General features: G+C 42.7%; 1 protein-coding gene across 1 annotated transcript in view; it reads left to right on the top strand.

The window, feature by feature from the left end:
- Positions 1-6,567, top strand: part of LOC309554052 (dihydrofolate reductase-like) — a 100,432-nt gene extending 93,865 nt beyond the window's left edge. The window contains exon 7 of the mRNA XM_082255576.1: positions 6,260-6,567. Coding sequence (XP_082111702.1) covers positions 6,260-6,353 — 94 coding nt within the window. The 3' untranslated portion in view covers positions 6,354-6,567. The remainder of the gene's footprint in view (positions 1-6,259) is intronic.
- The last annotated feature ends 16,969 nt before the right edge of the window (positions 6,568-23,536 follow it).

Here is a 23,536-nt window from a genome sequence, read left to right as displayed (position 1 = left end):
ATTAAAAACTGTCTTCAATTTTGTTAAAGGGTAGATATAAAAGACACAAATGGAAGAAGCTTGTAGGCAGTGCCTACTAGGGAAGTATGCTACTACTCAGCTAAAACGAAGCTGCCCTGGCAAGACTAAGGAAGGGTTGAGCTTTGGGTCTGCTGGTTTACTGGGCTTTTTGAGCTCTGCCCTCCACCCTGGTCTATTTATAAATATGGGAAAGGCTGGGCTCAGGACAGCATGGGAAACTAGAAAGTCTGGATCACAGGGAAAGATGTAGCCTGGACCCAATGTAAATATTCACCAGCACACCATGTATCTTACATTAAGTCCTTTTTATTGAAGAAAGATCACATCACAAACAGAGTAGTGCAACGTTTGGGAGCTGCTGAGGACCCCCTTGTCAGGCATATGATTGTTGTTATTAGATGTAGCCCAGAGCCATGTTCGTCTTATGAGGTACAGGAGGAAATCCACTACAAAGGTTTAACTCGGCAGAAGAGTTGGAGCAAGAGAGTAGTTGCCACTGGTAACCATAGACTGGTGGAAATGTATGGCAGCTGGTCAAAAGAACGTAGTAGCTGTTGTTGGTGACAGGTCCCCTGGTAGAGAGGAGTCAGTGTTCTGCCTCCCACCCCAGCAGTTGGTTCCTCCAAAATATCCGGAACAGAGACCTCATGTACCTGGCTGTATGGTACGGAAGAGTGGAGGGAGCTAAATTTTTATGCATGATGTGCTAAGTGCAGGACAGGACTCCATTCTGTCACTGGGAGGGAGGTGATAGAGATATGCAAGACTGGTGGAGAAGGCATGGGCTCAGCAGTGACCGTCCTAAAATCAACATGCAACAAGTAAGGTGTGTAGTGATATGGGACAGTATGCTCACAGAGGAACTCTATATGTTACACAGCTCAGCTGCACACAGTATATGGCTCATCTCTAATCTGGGGTACCGCCATAATGTTGATTTTCACATGAACGTGGCCCCACCTGGTCCCAGGCATTGATGAGCGCATACATGAAAGCAGAGGTACCCCGCGTGTGCAGGGCGAGGAGGCCCCGTCCACAAGCTCTTTATGCATTAATGTTTAAGTGTCTAAATCTGGCTTGGTATCAGACTTTGCAGAGTTTAGGCTTGGAGAGGTATAAACAACACAAGGGGCCAAGTATAGTATTGCATAGTGCTCTTGTGCTGACAGGGAACATAAGAGGAGAGTGCAGAGTGGAAAAAAAGATAAACTCATCAGTCTACTGCTCCAGTATTTACTGTCTATTCAGAGCAAAGCAGTAGGTTTGATTTAAGCCTCCATTTACCCCCAGCATATACCCCACTTTTCATTTGCATGCGCATAGGACCTAATCTAATAGAAAATGCTGGGTCAGACAATGCTTTAACACAAGGCCAGGAATTAACAAATGTTCCTGTGCCATTATATTTGCACAATAAACTTGCATGTGTGGCGTGTCATATTAACTAAGCAGATAAACCTGTTTCATTGCTATCTGAGGCACCAACGCCAGTGTCAGATTAAAATAGAAACTGGCGTAGGGTTTACTCCAAAGTAACAAAGAGAATGTGGTGGCCTTTAGTATGAAAAACTGCAGCAGATCCTTGCCAGGTCAGACCTGGTGTACAGGATGTGAACTGTCAGCAAACAGCTCACATCCATCTTGCGCCCATTTTTTATTTAGGAGCAGCATCTGAATATAGAAGAGTGGGACAAGCAGCATGCTTGCCCCACTCTTTTTTAACTCCTGCCAGAGAGTCAAATATCCGGCAACTTTACTTTGCTTTTGGCAGTCGAAGTAGTGTGGTACAGGAGGGAAAATAAAATGAAAGTGGTTCCAAAGCCTTAATGTTTTTCACCTTAATGCACACCTTCGTGCCCTTTCCAGGAGAGGCACATAGCCTGGGGGCTATTACGCTGCCAGGTTACTTAACTGACCCCTGCAAGAAACTCAAAAAGTCCCAGCAGACATAAAGCTGGGGGCCTATCTATTCAAAGACATCTCTGAGGCTAAAGAAGAAGAGGGAATCTTACCCAGGGATCAGTCTGGAAAGTCCACTCTGCAAATGTCTGCCTGATGCAGGAGGAAGGCATCCAGCTACTTAAGGACTTGCCAGTACAGACCTGAGAGCAGAACCTGGGTGACTGTGCTTCTGTTAAACCCTTGGTGCACAAAGACTGAGGTTGACCCAGTCTGAATACACTGCTATTGGCGTCTCAGTGCTGTCCATTCCCAGAGCCATTGAGACTTTTCTAAAGAGTATCTGTAGAAGAAGAAAGGGCATACTTTTGCTATTGTTCTACACACTGGAGTAACCCACAGCTGCTTAAGCCCTGTCCAGGTTATACTGCAATAAACTTTAAAAAGGAAGCCCTAGACAATTTTTGAGCCAGAAGTGTGGATGCTATTTTGTGCCTGGATGCCTTTACACTGTTGGGAAAGAGAAACTGGGACATAGCGGGACCAGCCAAAGGGTCACCGGTACACCAAAGTATAAACATGCCCATCAGCTGTAACAGCCAGCCCAATAGTACCAACCATTCCAAGGTCAACTGAGTCTTTAAAGTCAGTGAAGGGTGCTAACCTTAGCACCTAAACAGTAGAGTTGCCGCAGGTCGCGTGACTTGACGTGCTGGGTCACATTTCCTGGCATTGGAACACTGCGGGATATACGTATCACAGCTGACACATTTACACTGACTTCAATACCCCCACCCTTCACCCTTCTCAATGCATATAGTTTAGTTTAGGTTTCTTTTAATTTGCAGTTCTATGGAATTGTATTGATGCTGTATTTGTGGAGTCTCTTTTGATCTCCCAATCTCCTGCTGAGTCTATAGAGTTGATTACACAACTACCACAGTTAGATAACAGATGGAAAATTCTGTTTCATTATGCTTACCAGCAGGACTGAGTACCTGCCACAGATACAAATAGAGTAATTACTACTCATTCTCTATAGCAATTTCGCAGCTAGCCAACATACTAAAAGAATTAACAGGTTATTATAATGGGCATGGAAATCCAATGACAGAAGTGGTTTTGATGGAAAGAACTGTGTCTATAATACATACAAATGTCAAAAGGGAAAGAACAGCATTACACTATGTACAGTAAATACATATTTTGAGTTCCCATTAAAGCCGTGCTCCACCTTTTATGTGACATTTTAAAAATATGTGGCCCAACACATAGAAAAATCGAAAACATTAAGGCTGGGCTCACAGCAGGGGACCGTTGTGTCTCTGTTCACTGTTTAAGGTCCGATTTCAGTCAGAATTTTTGGCTGAATTCAGACCTGAACCTGAAAAGGACCAGAAGACGCACAGGACTCCTGTGCAAATGGCTCTGGAGCCGCTCCTGAGATATGTGAACCAGCTCCTTAGTGAGTAGGTCACAATCTCCTGATATGCGGGGAAGCCTGCATCCAAATCGCAATATTGTGAACTCAGACTAAAGATGCTTTTTGCCTTCTCTCACCTCCCACGCAGTGCACATTGCCCATATTTTGTCCCATTATTTTGATTGCCAGTTTTGTGCCCACATATTGTCACGTATGCCTCATTTTCTGTATGTGTTTTGTATATGATTGCCTATTTGTGGCCCATGTAGGGAAATGATTGCCCAATTATTGCTGGCATACTGTGGCAAATAACTGGTCTTTGCCTGTATATTGTATATGATTGCCAACATATGTCATCACTGTTTAGAAAACTAGAGAACTATATATTACTAGAAATTAGAAAATTATCCCCTGCAAGCCTGTCATTTTTGAACCACTCTACAAATATCCCTATGTTTTGCCACTACGTACTATGATTGCCACTATTAAAGAATTACATTTTTCTTTCTTTAAATTATATATAATTGATTTATTTGAATATACACTGTAGATTTTATATATATATATATATATATATATATATATACAAAGTGTATATATACAGTGCCTTGCGAAAGTATTCGGCCCCCTTGAACTTTGCAACCTTTTGCCACATTTCAGGCTTCAAACATAAAGATATAAAACTGTAATTTTGTGTGAAGAATCAACAACAAGTGGGACACAATCATGAAGTGGAACGAAATTTATTGGATATTGCAAACTTTTTTAACAAATTAAATACAGAAAAATTGGGCGTGCAAAATTATTCAGCCCCCTTAAGTTAATACTTTGTAGCGCCACCTTTTGCTGCAATTACAGCTGTAAGTCACTTTTGGGTATGTCTCTATCAGTTTTGCACATCGAGAGACTGAAATTTTTGCCCATTCCTCCTTGCAAAACAGCTCGAGCTCAGTGAGGTTGGATGGAGAGCGCTTGTGAACAGCAGTTTTCAGTTCTTTCCACAGATTCTCGATTGGATTCAGGTCTGTACTTTGACTTGGCCATTCTAACACCTGGATATGTTTATTTGTGAACCATTCCATTGTAGATTTTGCTTTATGTTTTGGATAATTGTCTTGTTGGAAGACAAATCTCCGTCCCAGTCTCAGGTCTTTTGCAGACTCCATCAAGTTTTCTTCCAGAATGGTCCTGTATTTGGCTCCATCCATCTTCCCATCAATTTTAACCATCTTCCCTGTCCCTGCTGAAGAAAAGCAGGCCCAAACCATGATGCTGCCACTTTCTTCTTGCCACTCTTCCATAAAAGGCCAGATTTGTGCAGTATACGACTGATTGTTGTCCTATGGACAGAGTCTCCCACCTCAGCTGTAGATCTCTGCAGTTCATCCAGAGTGATCATGGGCCTCTTGGCTGCATCTCTGATCAGTCTTCTCCTTGTATGAGCTGAAAGTTTAGAGGGACGGCCAGGTCTTCGTAGATTTGCAGTGGTCTGATACTCCTTCCATTTCAATATTATCGCTTGCACAGTGCTCCTTGGGATGTTTAAAGCTTGGGAAATCTTTTTGTATCCAAATCCGGCTTTAAACTTCTCCACAACAGTATCTCGGACCTGCCTGGTGTGTTCCTTGTTCTTCATGATGCTCTCTGCGCTTTAAACGGACCTCTGAGACTATCACAGTGCAGGTGCATTTATACAGAGATTTGATTACACACAGGTGGATTCTATTTATCATCATTAGTCATTTAGGTCAACATTGGATCATTCAGAGATCCTCACTGAACTTCTGGAGAGAGTTTGCTGCACTGAAAGTAAAGGGGCTAAATAATTTTGCACGCCCAATTTTTCAGTTTTTTATTTGTTAAAAAAGTTTGAAATATCCAATAAATTTCGTTCCACTTGTTGTTGATTCTTCACAAAAAATTACAGTTTTATAACTTTATGTTTAAAGCCTGAAATGTGGCAAAAGGTCGAAAAGTTCAAGGGGGCTGAATACTTTCGCAAGGCACTGTACATATATATATATATATATATACACACACAGTATCTCAAAAAAGTGAGTACACCCCTCAAATTTTTGTAAATATTTTATTATACCTTTTCACTGAAGAAATTACACTTTTCTACAATGTAAAGTAGTGAGTGTACAGCTTGTATAACAGTTTAAATTTGCTGTCCCCTAAAAATAACTCAACACACTGCCATTAATGTCTACACCGCTGGCAACAAAAGGGAGTACACCCCTTTGTGAAAATGTCCAAATTGGGCACAATTAGCCATTTTCCATCCCTGGTGTCATGTGACTCGTTAGTGTTACAAGTGTCTCAGGTGTGAATGGGGAGTAGGTGTGGTAAATTTGGTGTTATCACTCTCACTCTCTCATACTGGTCACTGGAAGTTCAACATGGCACCTCATGGCAAAGAACTCTCTGAGGATCTGAAAAAATTCAAGAATTAGTGTGTGTGTGTGTATATGTATATATATATATATATATATATATATATATATATACACACACACACACAACACGTCTTAGATAAAGGTAATCCTTACTGTCTTGGTTTCTTTTCTGACCATTATTAGTATACATTTTATGATTATTATAAATTATTGCAAATAATTTTGCCGCATAGACGAGGGGATGTTAAAAAATGAACTGCCTCGAGTGTCAAATATGCTAAGTACACGACTGGCTGAGAACAATTAGGATAAAGATGGGTGGGAATAGAGCTACAATAATGGTGGGAAGATTTTGTATCTCATGAGCCGAAAGATATCAAGTGACTTCACCGGACATGCTCCACCTATGCTTTTAGGAGGACCTAACCTTTACAAAAAACTCAGATTTATAGTTCATACTCTCCTCACTCATAATACATGTTATTATTGTGTAATCCTCTCTCTTTTTAATCTTCAGTTACCTGGGAGTTCCATCTGAAATTCAGGAGGAAAAAGGAGTCAAATACATCTTTCAAGTTTATGAAAAAGATCAACCAAAGCAAGAACAATAATCATGTAAAGAATAGACTAAAATAGATATGTGATATGTTGTACTGAAATTTATCTGACATCCAAAAGTGCCTTTGAATATCTAGCCTAGAGAACAAAAATGTAATATATTGCAGTTTATCAGACCTTAAAGCAGAACTTCACCCTAAAGGGGAATTTCCGCTTTACGTCCTCCTCTCCCTTCTGTAGCGCATTTGGCACAATCAAATTTTTTGGGGGGGAGTGGGTACATAGTTTTTATAGGTGCTCCTGCTCCCACTCAGCCCCCCTCCTCTCTTTGCCTGCAGCTTTCTGGAACATAACACAGGTCCCCAAAAGCTGCAGAAGCATTCACAAAGCACAGAACGACTCATGTATGCACATTAGGAAGCCAGCTGTGAAGCCACAATGAGTCACTGCCGGCCTACTACAGTAAACATGCCGGAGCTGGGGCTGGTGATCAACAGGCTTGGGTGAGGGACATTGCTGGATTACTTGACAGTAAAGTGACCTTTTAAAAAAAGTCAGCAGCTACAGTGTTTCTCCTTAAAGGTGATAACTGCATTTAGTACATTTTCTGGGTGAAAAAATAGGACAAAATTCCTGAAAAAGGAAACTATTGCAGCCACAATACCTAAGGATTGGTTAGCTGAAATGAATTACAGTTGTGTCTCTGTGTTTAGAACATGTTTGTGCTGATTTTGCAGCCAGATTCTACCTCTTATCTACTACAAAAATAAACACAAAATGTGGTCAGTTGATACAGAAAACATCCACTTTGCTTCCTGGGTTTTTTTTTTTGGTTTTTTTTTTGTCAACTTTCTTGTTCTGTGTGTAGCACCCTCTAGTGTGCTACTAGTGTAAGTGCAAGAAAATGTATATTTTGGCTCATGGTAAAATAAGTCTTCAAAAGCTTACTGCATTTCAGGGCTTGACAACTCATACAGGCAGTTCTCTAGGGCCTCCAACTGGTTCTGGAGGAACTTTCTGGAAACTAGAGGGCGGAGAACAGGAGGGTTGATCTGCATACTTAGGGGAGTTTGGCCATTCCCCAGACGCTAGGTCTGGCATGGTGGCTAGGTCAACTCTTAAATATCCGTGAGTCATGCTGGTAGGGTGTCGGGTGGAAGATGGAGTACTGGGGAGACTGTTGGTAGCCTTTGAGGAGAACCCCTGCTGCGGGAAGGGGATGGAGCTCAGATTGGCCTGGGAGGATTCTGGTAGCATCACAGTCTGGAAGGAATCTTCCTTGAAAGAAAGCAGTGAGAGCAAGGAGGAAAGTGTGGAGAATAATTGTTTCCTGACTGTGCAGGATTGGGGAACCCAATCACCAGCGGCTCCTTCAGGGGTGAGCGCTACATGTGGAACTCATCACATTAAGGATTTAAAAATCAGGTTAGAATTATAAGATACACCACTGCCATAACTCCTAATTTTTTGAGACGGCAACGAGGGACACCTATTAGCAAAAGTATGTATTCATAAAACACGCCCCCTGTCACTCCCCCTTAAAGGAGAATTATCCAAAAATTGAATAAGGAAAACACAGAAGTGCTTTTTTTTACCTCTACTTTCCTTTATCCTGGCTCTTGACATTTACTGATGCAGCAATTTAGAATTTGGATGAAAGGTTTAGCACTGGGAAAAACTTTTTGAAAGATAAAAAGTGAATTTTATATAGAACTATATGGATCAGACCAAAATGAGGGACAAATGAGAAGGAAGGAGTCAAATCAGGGACAGTCACACAAAATCAGGGACAGTTGGGAGCTATGACCACTGCAGACTTGGATGTTCCTGGTCAGCAGTCACTGACCTGGAACAAATATGCAATATGTGAAGTCTAGAATTCAGACCTGCATACCTGTTATGAGGTCACTAACTCACTATACTGAATCAAGGATGAGGATGTCAGCCCTGGAGACTGCAAACCAAGCTTGTGTAGCCCTGCCCCCTGGGGAGTGGCTAAGTGTGAACACATCCTCCTCACCTCGATTGCCCTGAACGTTGTCCAACCCACTTGACACTATATGTTCTGTCATTGTAAATGATTGAAAGCTACAAAAGTTTGCAGTAAAGAATCAGGTTTACTAATCTTTAGTTTGAGTTTAGAAAAATGCACAAACAGTACCAATAAAACATTCAATACAAGAACATTAAAATTAGAAAAAAATAGAAAAAAATCCCGCACTATGGGTAGAAGGGCAAGAATTAGGCTGCAGCCTCCCTTAAATATAACCTAGGGTTATATCAGAAAAAAGATTTAATAAAAATGGGAAAGGGAATTGGCGCTGCCTGGAAATAGGTATGATATATAAATATATATATATATATATATATATATATATATATGTTTTACTAGGTGAGGCACAAATATAGGGATATACAAGGTTGACTAGTAATAAACCACTTGCATAGATAATAAATACTCTCTAAAATACGTATAAACCATATGCATTAATATATCATTGAATAAATAAATAAAGTGACTGAGTGATGTGATGTAGGCTCCAAATATGTTGGCCTAGTAAAGTGACTGAGTGATAATTAGTGTAAACAAATGTATTATGATGACCATAGATAAATATCTAAAATTGCATACATAAATAACAAACAAAGTGCCAAAAAAATGTGATAATCAAAAGAGTAGTTGATCCAATAATTTATGGTATTAACAGTGACCAGTGCTCAGTGCAAGTAGTGTAGTTGTAATAGTAATCCTGATGGTAATACTTAAAGTGACCAGTGCAAAATGTGGTCCAAAAAGTGTATAAATATCTTAGACCAAGTGCAGCTATAAGGTGCTATTGGGATCTGTAAAGTGGCCACCTGTGCAAAGGGGTGGCATATAGCAAGGATAAATCAATATCCCCTTAGGGTATGGGTAATATATTGCACAGTCTAGTCCCAAGCAAATAAAATGATTCAAAAGTAAAAGTCCATAACAGTGGGAAATCTTCATACGGTGCTCACAGCCTGGTAAAGTGCGGTAGGCGTGACAAATCGGTGAGTGATCAAGGTGATTCTGAGATAGATTGCACTCACCAGAGTGGCTAACCCCTCACAGGGGTGTTAGGCAGGGGTTAAATTACTGTTAACCACAGTGGGGATGGTAGTTCTAGCAAATCTTGGGTAATGGTCCTGGTTCTTATAGCATGCTGAATTGTACTCCAACCGAGGTATACAAGGAATAAACAAGGGGGGGGGGGGGGGGACATAGCGTAATACTGTATATAAATTAGTTTATTGAACATGTAGTATAGGGTACTCACATGAAATCAAGCAGTATACAGCATGTAAAGGGGAACATGTGTGGCTCAAAAGGCTCAAACAGCTCTCTAAGGTGCCGGAACGCTGTGCGTTCCACGAAGGATCCGGAACAAGGAAGTGACGTAATTACTGTATTATCTATGCAAGTGGTTTATTACTAGTCAACCATGTATAGCCCTATATTTGTGCCTCACCTAGTATAACATATATACAGTATATATATATATCATACCTATTTCCAGGCAGCGCCAATTCCCTTTCCCATTTTTATTGAATACAAGAACATTTATGATAAAATGGATCCTAAATCCAAAACCTATAACTGAACAGGATTCAGCACTCAGGATCAAAAGAACAATCCTAACATATATATATGGGTAAATATATATTGAAGGATTAATGCTTGGTAATTTTATAAATACACTATTTCTTAAGTGTAATGCGAGAGTGACCACAAATTCATGTTTAACAGTGTTTAAAGAATAACTCTACCCTTAATAACTTCTTAGCAGTTCTAATACTGTATGTATGCACCAACTAACTATCAGAGTGCACTCTTTATACTTTTGGGGGGCCACCTTTAGATTAGATTGCAAGAGTCTCCTGGATGAGTGAGGCCTCACAAGTCTTCGCCGTTAAGGGTGTCCTCAGCCAATCCAAAGAAAGTATTTGTAATCCACAATAAAGGTGATTAGCTGTAATCCCCATGGTAATAATCAGTAATTGTGATCCAAACAGGGAAAGGAGAAAATACTGTAGGTTCTGATACTCCATAGTTGGCAGTCAATCTAGCACTGGGAGGGAGGGGCAAAGCCTTCTGATCCGCCACGCACTATTCGGAGCTACAGTGTCCTGTGGCGACCGTTAGAATTAATATGACCTTCTGCAAAACAGCTCTGCAGTCCCCCTTGACGCAGTCTAGGAATGTAGTAAGTACTTCAAGTTGGACATCTCTCACCCAATGTGACACGTTCCATTACACAGTCCACTCCAGCAACGTCCCGCTCTCCTTAGCGACACTCATGGCCTCTCAAGGCGTCCTTCCACTCGGTCACTCTATCAAGATCCTTCCACACACACTGCTCACTCCGGTGTCCTCCACTAGGCCTCCAGCCTACCCTTCTGCACTCCGCAGCAGCTCTATCCCTCCTCACAGCGTGCTGTCCTTGAGGCAAGAGAGCAAGGGTTGGTTCTGCCCCCCTTTATAAAGACACTCCCAGCAGGCTCCGCAAGTCATACTGCTCCCTGGGAGAAGAGTCCAAACATATAGACAATCCATGGTCCTCGCTTCTCCCAGAACTAGATCTCCCATAATTCACAGGTCCATACTTTGTAAAACTTTAATAACAGAACAACAGTCTGAACAACACTAGCCTTGCGACCAGGCTACATCCTCCTCCCACTTGAACATCTTTGGTCCCCAAAGATAATGGAGTCTTTAAAACAAGAATTATTCCATGGTAAAAGTCTTAATCAACCATCTAGAGTAGCATTTATAACAACTTAAAACTGGTTAATAAAAGCACTGTCTAACAACGTATTGTACATGTCATCTGACAAACCTGGGTCACTCTCGCAAAAGCCAAACAAAAGATCAGTGGCCAACCTGATAGTGTCAGTGGGTGGAATGGAACTTTCTTCATGAGAGTTTTCAGCCAGAGAGGCAACTGTTGGCATAGACCGTTGTGCTGTTGAGATCTGTTCTTCAGAACTTTCCCCCAAGGTACTATAAGTCTCTTGGGAGGATGTATCTCCCGTCGCAGTCTAGAAGATATTCCACTGTTGCTTTCAGAGATGTTCTCTATCACTTGTAAATCAGAACTTATCGGTGATCCTGGCAGATCATTAGAAAGGCTCACTTCATCCAAAGATGCAGGCATCTCCAAACTTTGACTCCCAATCAGATTTTCAATCAATTCAATGGGGGAGGAACTTAGATTTCCATCAACATATTCTTCCATCCCCAAAGAAGGGGAATCAATAGAGGCATCCTCATTGAATGGCTGACCCTCAGGGATTAATAATGTCTCTTCCTCCAAAGGTCCACATCAGTTGCAGGTGTGCTGGGCCCCGGACTAGATTTCCATTCAGGAAGAGGGGCAGAAGGCCAATTAGCAATTGGTGGAGATGGCTCACAAGAAGACTCTTTCTCAAAGGATAGCCACCACCAATCAACGATAACACTTTCATCTTCCCTATCATCCCCTTCTTCCAACACACTAGAAGCTTGAGGATCCTGTGAAGGCCAGAGCCGCAGTCTATGAGCTTTGGGAGTATCTTCCTCTTCCGTCCACTCAGTAGATGTCCTGACTGCTTCAGTAATGGGCAATAAGTGGTTTCTATGCCATGCCTTAAGAGGTCCCACTTTACCCTCTGGATGAATTTGATAGACCGGTAGTCTAGGGAGTTTCTTATGGACAATAAAAGGCTGTGGGCGCCAACAATCAGCTAGTTTATGCTTTCCCGGCACCCCCAAATTCCTCAAGAGTACTTGGTTGTAAGTCTTGCACTATCACCTTCAAGTCAAAGTTTTTTTTATTTCGTTGCTCCCGACTAGCAGAGGTCTCCATAGCTTTCTCGTGAGTTAACTTCAAATTCTGCCTAAGGCGGTCAACATAGTTCTTGTAAGAAGCTTGTGAGGTATGATCTACTGAAGTCCCAAAAGCTAGGTCTATGGGTAGCCGAGCCTCTCTTCCAAACAGAAGTAAGGGGATATCCCGTAGAGTCATTGACGGTACTATTGTAGGCATGTACCAACACTGGAACATATTCACTCCACTTTTGTTTCTAGTCAAGAGGGAGCGTCCCCAACATGTTTAGTAAAGTTCTATTATTCCGGCTGAGGGTCTCCCTGAGGGTGATAAGGAGTAGTCCTAGACTTCTGTATGTCCAGCAATCCACACAGTCTTTTAATCAGTTTGCTCTCAAAATCTCGACCCTGGTCAGAATGCAGCCATTGTGGTAGGCCATAGTGAACGAAGAATTTCTCGACTAACACTTTGGCCATGGTGCTAGCCTTCCGGTCCTGAGTAGGAAAAGCCTGAGCATATCGGGTAAAATGGTCGGTCACAACTAGAATGTTACTATGCCCACCCAAATCAGGTTCGAGACACAGGAAGTCAATACACACCAGCTCCATGGGACCGTGGCTCTGTAGGTGACCCATGGCAGCCGCTCTGTGAGGTAATGTCTTCCTTTGGATGCAACGAACACAAGAGTGGCAATAGGCCTCCACTTCTTTTCTCATAAATGGCCAGTAGAATCTATCTCTGACCAGCTGGAAGGTTCAATCAGGTCCCAAATGACCATTGGAATCATGTAAAGCTGCCAGGTAAGTCAACCAATATTTTTCTGGTAACAACAGCTGACACACTCCGTCCGAATCTTCCAAAGAATTCATTCAGTAGAAAATCCCATCCTCTAATTTCATTCTCTACCAGTCCCGATGGACTACTTTAGCTCCCACTATAGAACTTTCCATCAGGATTTTAGGGTTATATATTTTCAAAGCCCTCTGTACTATTACCCCCAGAGGATCTTCTCCTTGAGCTCTTCTCACATCCTCTTTAGACAGCTGAGGAAGTTCTTCACTCCTTACTTGAAAATCACAGTAGCATCTGGGTACCCTTGAAGGAGAAACCCCTGCTGCCTCAGCTCCCATGGCTCCTTTCAGATGATAATCCATCCCTTGACAGGTGGCTTGCACTCCTTCTGAGGTGAGGTGCACCCATTCTCATTCTGTTCTATCAGCAGGATGCGGGCATCTAGACAATGCATCAGCATCTAAATGTAACGCTCCTGCGTTTTACGTATGATGTGGATTTTCAGCTGCAGAAATATTCCACTTCAGTAGTCATGTAGAGAAACGCTGAGACACCATTCCCAACTCTCAATGACTCATCATGTGTGGATGATCTCAATTCAGCAAGTAAATACACACACTCAATAAGATGTTTCCTAGAGTGACTTATGTATATAGTAACACAGTGATGATAGGCTGAAGAGACAGGTTGGGTAGAGATGGTAGATGACAGAGTAGCAGGTGGACATACAAGAGAGATCAACCCAGTGCAAGAACAGGTGGTAGTAGGCTCAAGAGCTAGCAATCTTAGATAATGCAGATGTAGTAATAGTCCTTAGTATGCAGAGCTAGATAGTGTAAGCTTTAGTATAAAGGTTATAGAGGTTTCCCCTGTGGGGTACTTATCACTAATAGCAATGTAGCAGTGGAGAGGTTCGGCAAGAGCGGATGATCCGGTAGCGGGATACAGGGATCAGCGCAGCGTGGTTCTGACAGCGAGGTATGCTTGCAAGCATGAGAGCTTCAAGACAGGTTAGCATCAAGGCACAAAGCAGTTTGAACGAACACATGTGAGTGAGAGCTGGCGATCTAAATAGCCATCCAGTCCGGCGCTCAGTGATGACAGCATCAGTCTTAAAGGTGTATGCGCACTTTACCAAAAGAGAATGGTGGGGCGCATACACTTATGAAAGAGTAATTAGGGTACCCAAAGGTACCAGAACATTACAGTACCCCCCCCCTTAAGGCCGGCTCCTGAAGGCCTCTGGAGCTGGTTTGTCTGGGTACTTCGCATGAAAATTGCGGATTAATCTAGAGGCATGTATGTCAGAGGTGTTTAGCCAGGTGTCGTCTTGGGGCCCATAGTTCTTCCATCGAACCAAGTACTGAAGTCTTCCTCTGTGGATACGAGAATCCAAAATCTCTTTTATCTCATATTCTTCTCCACCTTCAACTTGTACAGGAGGAGGAGGTGGGATAGTAGGCCTTATTCCTTGGTCAGGAACATGGGGCTTCAGTAGCGACACATGGTAAATGGGATGTATTTTGAGGTCTATTGGCAATGTAAGCTGTACTGCAGCTTTTCCAATACGTTTCTTGATTGGGAAAGGTCCCAAGAACAGAGGTCCAAGCTTTTTGCTAGGGATTTTCAGTCTTAAATTTTTTGTTGAGAGCCAAACGAGGTCCCCGATAGCGTACTGAGGAGAAGGTCTTCTGCGAAGATCATAGTACTTCTTTTGTTGACTATGAGCGTGTGCAATGGTAGTATTAAGCAAACCCAGAGAGTCCTTTATTTGGGTAAGATAGTCTGAGGCTACAGGGTTTTTTGAAGGAAGGATGCGTGGTGGAAGAATAGAGGGATGAAACCCATAGTTCAAGTAGAACGGACTCTGCTTGGTCGTACTGTGGGTTGCGTTGTTGTAGGCAAATTCTGCCAGAGGGAGAAGATCCACCCAATCATCCTGTTGGTAAGAAGTGTAACAACGTAAATATTGCTCGATGCATTGGTTGACTCTTTCAGTCTGTCCGTTGGTCTGCAGATGGTAAGGAGAAGTGAGCTTCCGCTCGATCCGTAGTATGTGACATAGTTCTTGCCAGAACTTGGAAATAAATTGTGATCCACGGTCAGACAGAGGAGTTTTTGGGATACCATGTAACTTAAAGACATGTTTCATCAGGAGTTCTGCCGTTTGTTTGGACGAAGGTAGTCTGCGAATAGCAATGAAATGTGCCATTTTTGTCAGATGGTCCACTGACACTAAGATGGTATTAAATCCTTTGGAAGGAGGCAATTCCACTATAAAGTCCAAGGACACAACTTCCCATGGAGTTTGGGGTATTGGTAGACTGCATAGTAGACCGGATGGTCTCGTAGTGTCAATTTTTGGACCTGGCACAGACATTGCATGAGGAGACGAATTTTTGTATAGATGTTTTCATGTCAGGCCACCAGAATTGCCTGGTAATCAGATTAAGAGTCTTTGTCATACCCATATGTCCTGCCATAGGCACATCATGCGATAATTCCAAGATCTTGGTGCGTATGGTAGGTGGTATGTAAAGTTTGTCGTTGTAGTAGAGGAAGCCTTCTGCATCAGTATTTAGTTGTGGTGGGGGTGAATCCAAACTTATACCATGCAAAACCTCTTCCTTCAAGGAACGGACAACTCCAATAATGCGTTTGTGAGGTATTATAGGAACGGAAGGGATTTCAAAGTAGTTTTCTTCAGTTAGTCGTGATAGTGCATCCGCCTTTTTGTTCTTATCTGCAGGTGTGTAGGTCACTAGGAAGTTAAACCTTAGAAAGAATAGTGACCATCGTACCTGTCGGTGAGAGAGAGTTTTGTTAGTCTGAAGATATTGGAGATTTTTATTGTCCGTGTATATAAGTATTGGTAATTGGGTGCCTTCGAGTAGATGTCGCCAATTCTCCAGAGCCAATTTTATAGCAAGCAGTTCCTTTTCACCCACGGGGTAATTTATCTCTGGACTGCTTAGGGATTTAGAAAAAAAGGCGACTGGATGAAGTGGTGAAGTGTGAGTTGGTCGTTGGGAGAGTATTGCTCCTACTGCCATGTTTGACGCATCTACTTCCAGAATGTATTGGAGGGATGGGTCTGGATGGCGTAATATGGGAGCAGAAGTAAACCTTGTCTTTAACAGGTGAAAAGCTTTATTTGCTTCATCTGACCATTTGAATGGTTTTTTAATGCTAGTGAGCTGTGTGAGGGGTCTCACAATGGCAGAGAAGTTTCTGATGAACTTCCTGTAGAAATTCGAAAATCCAAGGAATCGCTGTAGCGCCTTGCGTGTGGTTGGTGTAGGCCAATCCTGAATGCAGGATATCTTACTCATGTCCATCTCGATTCCTGTTTTGGATATGATGTAGCCTAGAAACAGTACCTCTTCTTTATGAAACAAGCATTTTTTCAGTTTCACATAAAGGTTGTGTGCAAGCAATCTCGATAATACTAGTCTTACATGTCTTATGTGTTCAGACAGGGATCGTGAATATATAAGTATATCGTCCAGATATACCACAACACAGACATCTAGTAAGTCTCTGAAAATATCGTTTATAAATCGTTGAAAAACTGCAGGGGCGTTGCATAGCCCGAATGGCATTACAAGATATTCGAACAATCCGTATCTGGTTCTGAATGCAGTCTTCCACTCGTGTCCAGCACGGATTCGAATGAGATTGTATGCTCCTTTCAGATCCAATTTTGAAAAATAGGTAGCTCCACGCACCTGCTCAATGAGCTCAGGGATAATCGGTAGAGGATAGCGATCTTTTATTGTAATAGCATTCAATTGCCTATAGTCGATGATAGGCCTGAGACTTGAGTCCTTATTGCGGACAAAAAAGAGTCCTGCTGCTGTGGAAGAAGTGGAAGGTCTAATAAAACCTTTCTTCAAATTCTCATCCAAATAGTCTTTGAGATGGGAAAGTTCATCCTGTGAAAGAGGATAAACATGACCGAACGGCAATTTGCTATTTGGGAGTAGATCAATGCTACAATCATAGTCTCGATGGGGAGGTAGTGCTTGAGCATTTTTTTCAAGAAAAACCTCAGAGAGATCCTGATAACATAGTGGTGCAATCTCATCTGTCACCACAGACAGGATCTTCCCGAAAGACGGGAGGTTACACGTACCCTCGCAATAGCAAGAGAGGAAGGCCAGGGTCCGTTCCTTCCAATCTATGGTTGGTTGATGTGTGTGCAACCAGGGAAGTCCCAACACAATGGGAAAGTGGGGTGAAGGTATTAGATCGAAGGTAGTGGTCTCCATATGAGACCCGTTAGTAGTGACTAGGAGTGCCTGTGTCTGATCAGTGATTGGACCAGAGGATAAAGGAACACCGTTAATAAGACTTACTGAGACAGGTTTAAGTTTAGAAATAATAGGAACTTTATTTAAAGCAGCAAAACGTATGTCAATATAATTTCCACAAGATCCTGTGTCAATCATGGCCTTAGTAGTAATCCTGTTCTGGTCCCACTGTAATGTTAAGCAAACAGAAAGGTAAGGGTTAGTGATTGAAGTTGTCAATCCCCCTAGGAGGACATGTGAACACTCACCCTTCTTTTTGTAGACTAGGGGACAGACGTTTATCTTGTGATCCGGGGATGCACAGTACAAGCAGAGATTACCAGATCGTCTTTTGGCTCTTTCCATAGTTGATAGAGGTGGGCGTATGGTTCCTACCTCCATAGGAACGGGGTCAACGCCCGAAATCCGAGAAGAACTGGATAATGGCATTCCCATTTTCTCAGCCTTTCTTTCTCGTAGTCTTCTATCTATGGTGATACTGAGTTGTATCAATGCATCCAGGGTTTTTGGCAGATCCGCTCGGGCGAGCTCGTCTTTAACGGCCTCTGATAGGCCAAGCCTAAATTGGGTTTTCAGAGATGCATCATTCCATTCTGAATCAAGGGTCCATCTCTTGAATTCTGCGACAAAGTCTTCTACAGGTCTCCTACCTTGTTTCAAGGATCTTAATTGAAGATCGGCAGTACTCTGCCTATTGGGATCATCATATAGGCTAGTGAGTTCTGCTAGGAACAAGGCATAGGAGTTGAGAAGCTGGTCGTTTTTCTCAAAAAGAGAGTCTGCCCAGGCCCGAGGATCGCCTGTTAGGTAAGAAATAATAGTACAAACCTTAATGTGATCAGTAAGGTAGGTACGGGGTTTTAGCAAGAAAAGTAACTCACATGCGTTTTTAAATTCGCGAAATTTTTTGCGATCGCCTGTAAATACCAAAGGAGGATTTATTTTGGGTTCAGGGGACTGAGCAGTAGTAAGTTGTGTCAGTCTAATTACCTGCTGCGACAGAGCCTGATTGTCTTCTTTTAATTCAGCAAGTGCGTGTATTAACGCAGTTACTTGCTGTTTTAATTGTGTCATCTGAGTGGTTATTTCTGCTGAATCCATTTGTGGTTCGTTCAATCTGTAACGCTCCTGCGTTTTACGTATGATGTGGATTTTCAGCTGCAGAAATATTCCACTTCAGTAGTCATGTAGAGAAACGCTGAGACACCATTCCCAACTCTCAATGACTCATCATGTGTGGATGATCTCAATTCAGCAAGTAAATACACACACTCAATAAGATGTTTCCTAGAGTGACTTATGTATATAGTAACACAGTGATGATAGGCTGAAGAGACAGGTTGGGTAGAGATGGTAGATGACAGAGTAGCAGGTGGACATACAAGAGAGATCAACCCAGTGCAAGAACAGGTGGTAGTAGGCTCAAGAGCTAGCAATCTTAGATAATGCAGATGTAGTAATAGTCCTTAGTATGCAGAGCTAGATAGTGTAAGCTTTAGTATAAAGGTTATAGAGGTTTCCCCTGTGGGGTACTTATCACTAATAGCAATGTAGCAGAGGAGAGGTTCGGCAAGAGCGGATGATCCGGTAGCGGGATACAGGGATCAGCGCAGCGTGGTTCCGACAGCGAGGTATGCTTGCAAGCATGAGAGCTTCAAGACAGGTTAGCATCAAGGCACAAAGCAGTTTGAACGAACACATGTGAGTGAGAGCCGGCGATCTAAATAGCCATCCAGTCCGGCGCTCAGTGATGACAGCATCAGTCTTAAAGGTGTATGCGCACCTTACCAAAAGAGAATGGTGGGGCGCATACACTTATGAAAGAGTAATTAGGGTACCCAAAGGTACCAGAACATTACACTAAATTCCCTTTCCCAGGCTGGTATTTCAACCTGAATTGAAATTCTGAGAGAGCAGCTAGCCACTTATGACTGGTAGTATCCAACTTGGCCATGGTTAGTAAGTAAGTCAATGGGTTATTGTCAGTCTTGACCTCGAAGTATGCTCCATAGAGATAGTCTCTCAGCTTGTCTACCACAGCCCACTTGAGAGCTAGGAATTCCAGTTTGTGGATGGAGTAGTTTTTCTCTGATGGAGACAAACTGTGACTAATATAGGCAATCGGGCGCAGCCTCCCTTCAGCTTCCTGATACAGCACTCCCCCTCCACTCCCCCTCCACTCTCTACTGGCATCCACATGTAACTCATATGGCTTTGACAGATCTGCATAGGCCAAGACAGGGGCTTTAGTGAGACTCTCCTTCAACTTCCAGAAGGTCTGTTCACATTTGGTATTCCACTGAGCTCAAATAGATTCTTTGGACCCTCTAGGTCCTTTCTTTGCTGTCTCAATCTTCTAGGGTGACAAACCCTCTTCCTCAGTTTCTTTCCTCAGCAACTCATTTAACGGTCTGGCTATCTGTGAGAAATTCTTCACAAACCTGTAATAGGAGCAGAATCCTAAGAAGGATCTCAGTTCAGTCACATTCATGGGCCTCGGCCAAGTAGTGACAGCTTCCAACGTCTTCGGGTCAGTGGACACCCCTGCTGCAGAAACCACATGACCCAAATAGGTAACAGACGTCTGGTAGAACTGACATTTCTCCAGGGATAACTTCAACCCTTCCACATAATGCCTTTGAAATACCTTCTCCAAGCGGGCTTCATGTTCTTCCAGAGTCTTTCCAAAGACGATAATGTTGTCTAGATATATAAGGACTTCGATTAGATACATGTCCCCCACAATATTCTCCATAAGTCGCTGAAAGGTTGCTGGGGCTCCGGCCAGTCCTTGTGGCATGCGGTTGAACTCGAAAAACCCCAAAGGCTGATGAAGGCAGTCTTTTCTCTATCCTCTGGGTGCATAGGTATTTGGTAGTACCCGCTCTTCAGATCTAGTACACTAAACCATTTGGCCCCAGACAGGCACTGCAAAGCATCCTCTATGCGAGGGGTAGTGTACTGATCTGGAATGGTTCTGCGGTTTAGGGTGCGAACGTCAATACACATCCTGATAGTCCTGTTCTTCTTGCGGACCACCACTATGGGTGAAGCATAAGGACTGCGGGACTCCTGTATGACACCTGATTTCTTCAGCTTGGCTAGTTGTTCCCGAAGATCTTCCAGGTTCACTCAGTGGTATCCTCCGAGCGCTTTCTCTAAAGGGTCTGTCTTCGCTGAGGCGGATTCGATGATGGGCACTCTTAGCACAGCCCACATCATAATCGTTTTTAGAAAACAGTTTCTCCTATCGAGACAGTTGTGTCTTCACCCGCTCCCCCCACTTGAAAGGGACAGCCGGGCGGCAAGGAGAAGTATCTTCAGTATCTGAGAGGATGCAGCATCCAGCAGGATAGGCTCCACCCCCTACATAACGGGGTGGAGCCTATCCTTCCAGACTCTGCATCCTCCTAGCTGTGTGGAGCTGTTATCATATATGCACTTATCCAAGTGTTTGTTTGTGAGTACCTTATTTTAATAAACTCTCTGTTGATTCACCCATACGGAGAGCATTAGATCTGCTTTGCTCTTTCCCTCCTATGCCTGTCATCTGCTTTTGATGAGAGTGGAACTTCTTTTGGCAATCTTAATGTGTGTCCTGATGAAGATCCTCTACACTATCCTGTGACCCCGGTGGGGTAAAGCTGTATCTGACCTGGGTTGATTCTTGGGTCAGTGTGTAAGGTGAGAGGCTTTGATTTCTGGTGGTGGTGAAGTGGAGCACATCCTGGATTGCTTTTGTGGGGATCACAGAAAATTGTTTTCTATGAGTCACTGTTATTAGGATTTCACTATTTGTGGACACTGGAAGCACCTGTATACATTATTTTTTTGGGACACTAAAAACACTTGTATACATTATTTATCTTTAATCCTATGTTATATATACTTTTTCTGGCGCAGCAGTATATATGGTTTTAGTTTTGCTTGTGGAGTGAATAACACTGTTTCATGTTAGCAGCCGGACGCTGTAAGATTTTGTTGCACTGCAATTATTTTATTGCACGATTGTATTTATATTTATCACTTTTGCGCTGATAGTTTTACACTGTTAAGTGTGAACACATCCTCCTCACCTCGATTGCCCTGAACGTTGTCCAACCCACTTGACACAATAGGTTCTGTCATTGTAAATGATTGAAAGCTACAAAAGTTTGCAGCAAAGAGTCAGGTTTACTAATCTTTAGTTTGAGTTTAGAAAAATGCAAAAACAGTACCAATAAAACAATCAATACAAGAACATTTATGATTAAATGGATCCTGAATCCCCAACCTATAACTGAACAGGATTCAGCACTCAGGATCAAAAGAACAATCCTAACATATATATATGTGGGTAAATTGAAGGATTAATGCTTGGTAATTCTATAAATACACTATTTCTTAAGTGTAATGCAAGAGTGAACACAAATCAATGTTTGACAGTGTTTAAAGAATAACTCTACCCTTAATAACTTCTTAGCAGTTCTAATATGTATGCACCAAGCAAAATATCAGAGTGCACTCTGTATACTATCAGGGGCCCCCTTTATACTAGATTGCAAGAGTCTCCTGGATGAGTGAGTCCTCACAAGTCTTCGCTGGAAAGTATTTGTAATCCACAGTAAAGGTGATTAATTAACTGTAATCCCCACGGTAATAATCAGTAATTGTAATCCAAACAGGGAAAGAAGAAAATAGGTCCTGATACTCCACAGTTGGCAGTCAATCTAGCACTGGGAGGGAGGGGCAATGCCTTCTGACCCGCCACGTACTCTGCGGAGCTACAGTGTCCTGTGGCGACCGTCAGAATTAATATGACCTTCTGCCAAACAGCTCTGCAGTCCTCCTTGACTTAGTCTAGGAATGTAGTAAGTACTTCAAGTAGGATATCTCTCACCCAATGTGACAGGTTCCGTTACACAGTCCACTCCAGCAACGTCCCACTCTCCTTAGCGTCAGTCACGGCCACTCAAGGCGCCCTTCCACTCGGTCACACTACCAAGATCCTTCCACACACACCGCTCACTCCAACTCCGATATCCTCCACTAGGCCTCCGGCCTACCCTTCTGCACTCCGCAGCAGCTCTATCCCTCCTCACAGCGCGCTGTCCTTGAGGCAAGAGAGGGAGGGTTGGTTCCGCCCCTCTCTATAAAGACACTCCCAGCAGGCTCCGTAAGTCACACTGCTCCCTGGGAGAAGAGTCCAATCACATAGACAATCCATGGTCCTCGCTCCTCCCAGAACTACATCTCCCATAATTCACAGGTCCATACTTTGTAAAACTTTAATAACAGAACAACAGTCTGAACAACACTAGCCTTGCAACCAGGCTACACTTGCAATTGCACCTTTCAATATTTCTGTCCTGGCTTATAAATGTCCACTCAATCAGCTAAAGACAAGTCATTTCTGCCTCTTCCACCCTGTAGGGTAAGATAAAACACTGCTTCCTTCTATAGCCAGAGGGTAACACCATTCAAAGTCTTCTCTGCAGTTTCCTGCCTCACCTCCCCACATCCATCCTGCTCACTGGACTATGAATGAGTTTCAGCACTTTGGTAAAGTCCCCTTGCACTCTTCTCCTAATGTAAGCCACATAAGCATCTCCCTCTTTAGTTCCAAGTTCGTGAAATGTGTTTGGATGACAGCTCTGTGCAGTGGAATAATGCAGGGGAATAGGGGAATTTAATATGAAACAGCTTTCAAGCAATTGCACCATCGATTTTTAAAATAGAGCACCAGAAATTTGACACAGTACTTTATATATTTGTATATTCACATCAGTCCTTGTCCCTAAGGAGCTTACAATCTAAGTTCCCTATCTCACATGTATACACAGGCTAATTTAGACAGGAGCCAATTAAACTAGAGTGCCCGGAGGAAACCCACGCATGCCTAGGAAGAAAATACATACTCCATGCAGATAGCATCCTGACTGGGATTCAAATCGAGGATCCCAATGCTTCGAGGCAGAAGTGTTACCCAGCCTGTTCCACTACTGTGTCCTTTAGCAATGTAGAAGATTCTGAACATACTTTGGGCAGCAATTTCTCTTCATCAGAGCAGTGTTTGATGGCGCAGGCAGTGGGATAGGTAAGCATATATTTTCTTCTTTGCAGGAAACTACTTTATTTGATGTTTTATTTATGAGACAGGGCTGCTTTGCTCATTTTAGCAACAACTAAAAGATTACGTGTGCTCATTATCATTTAACCCTTAAACACATAAAAATGAGAACCTGATTACTATGAGTACTATGGGTAACACAAACAGTTTTTGACACAAACGTTTCGATCAATGCACAAGGTATATAATTT

This window comes from Pelophylax lessonae (genome assembly GCF_965119305.1).
Source record: "Pelophylax lessonae genome assembly, chromosome: 4".
Classification (NCBI taxonomy): Eukaryota; Metazoa; Chordata; class Amphibia; order Anura; family Ranidae; genus Pelophylax; species Pelophylax lessonae.
This window is presented reverse-complemented; position numbering and strand designations above follow the sequence as displayed.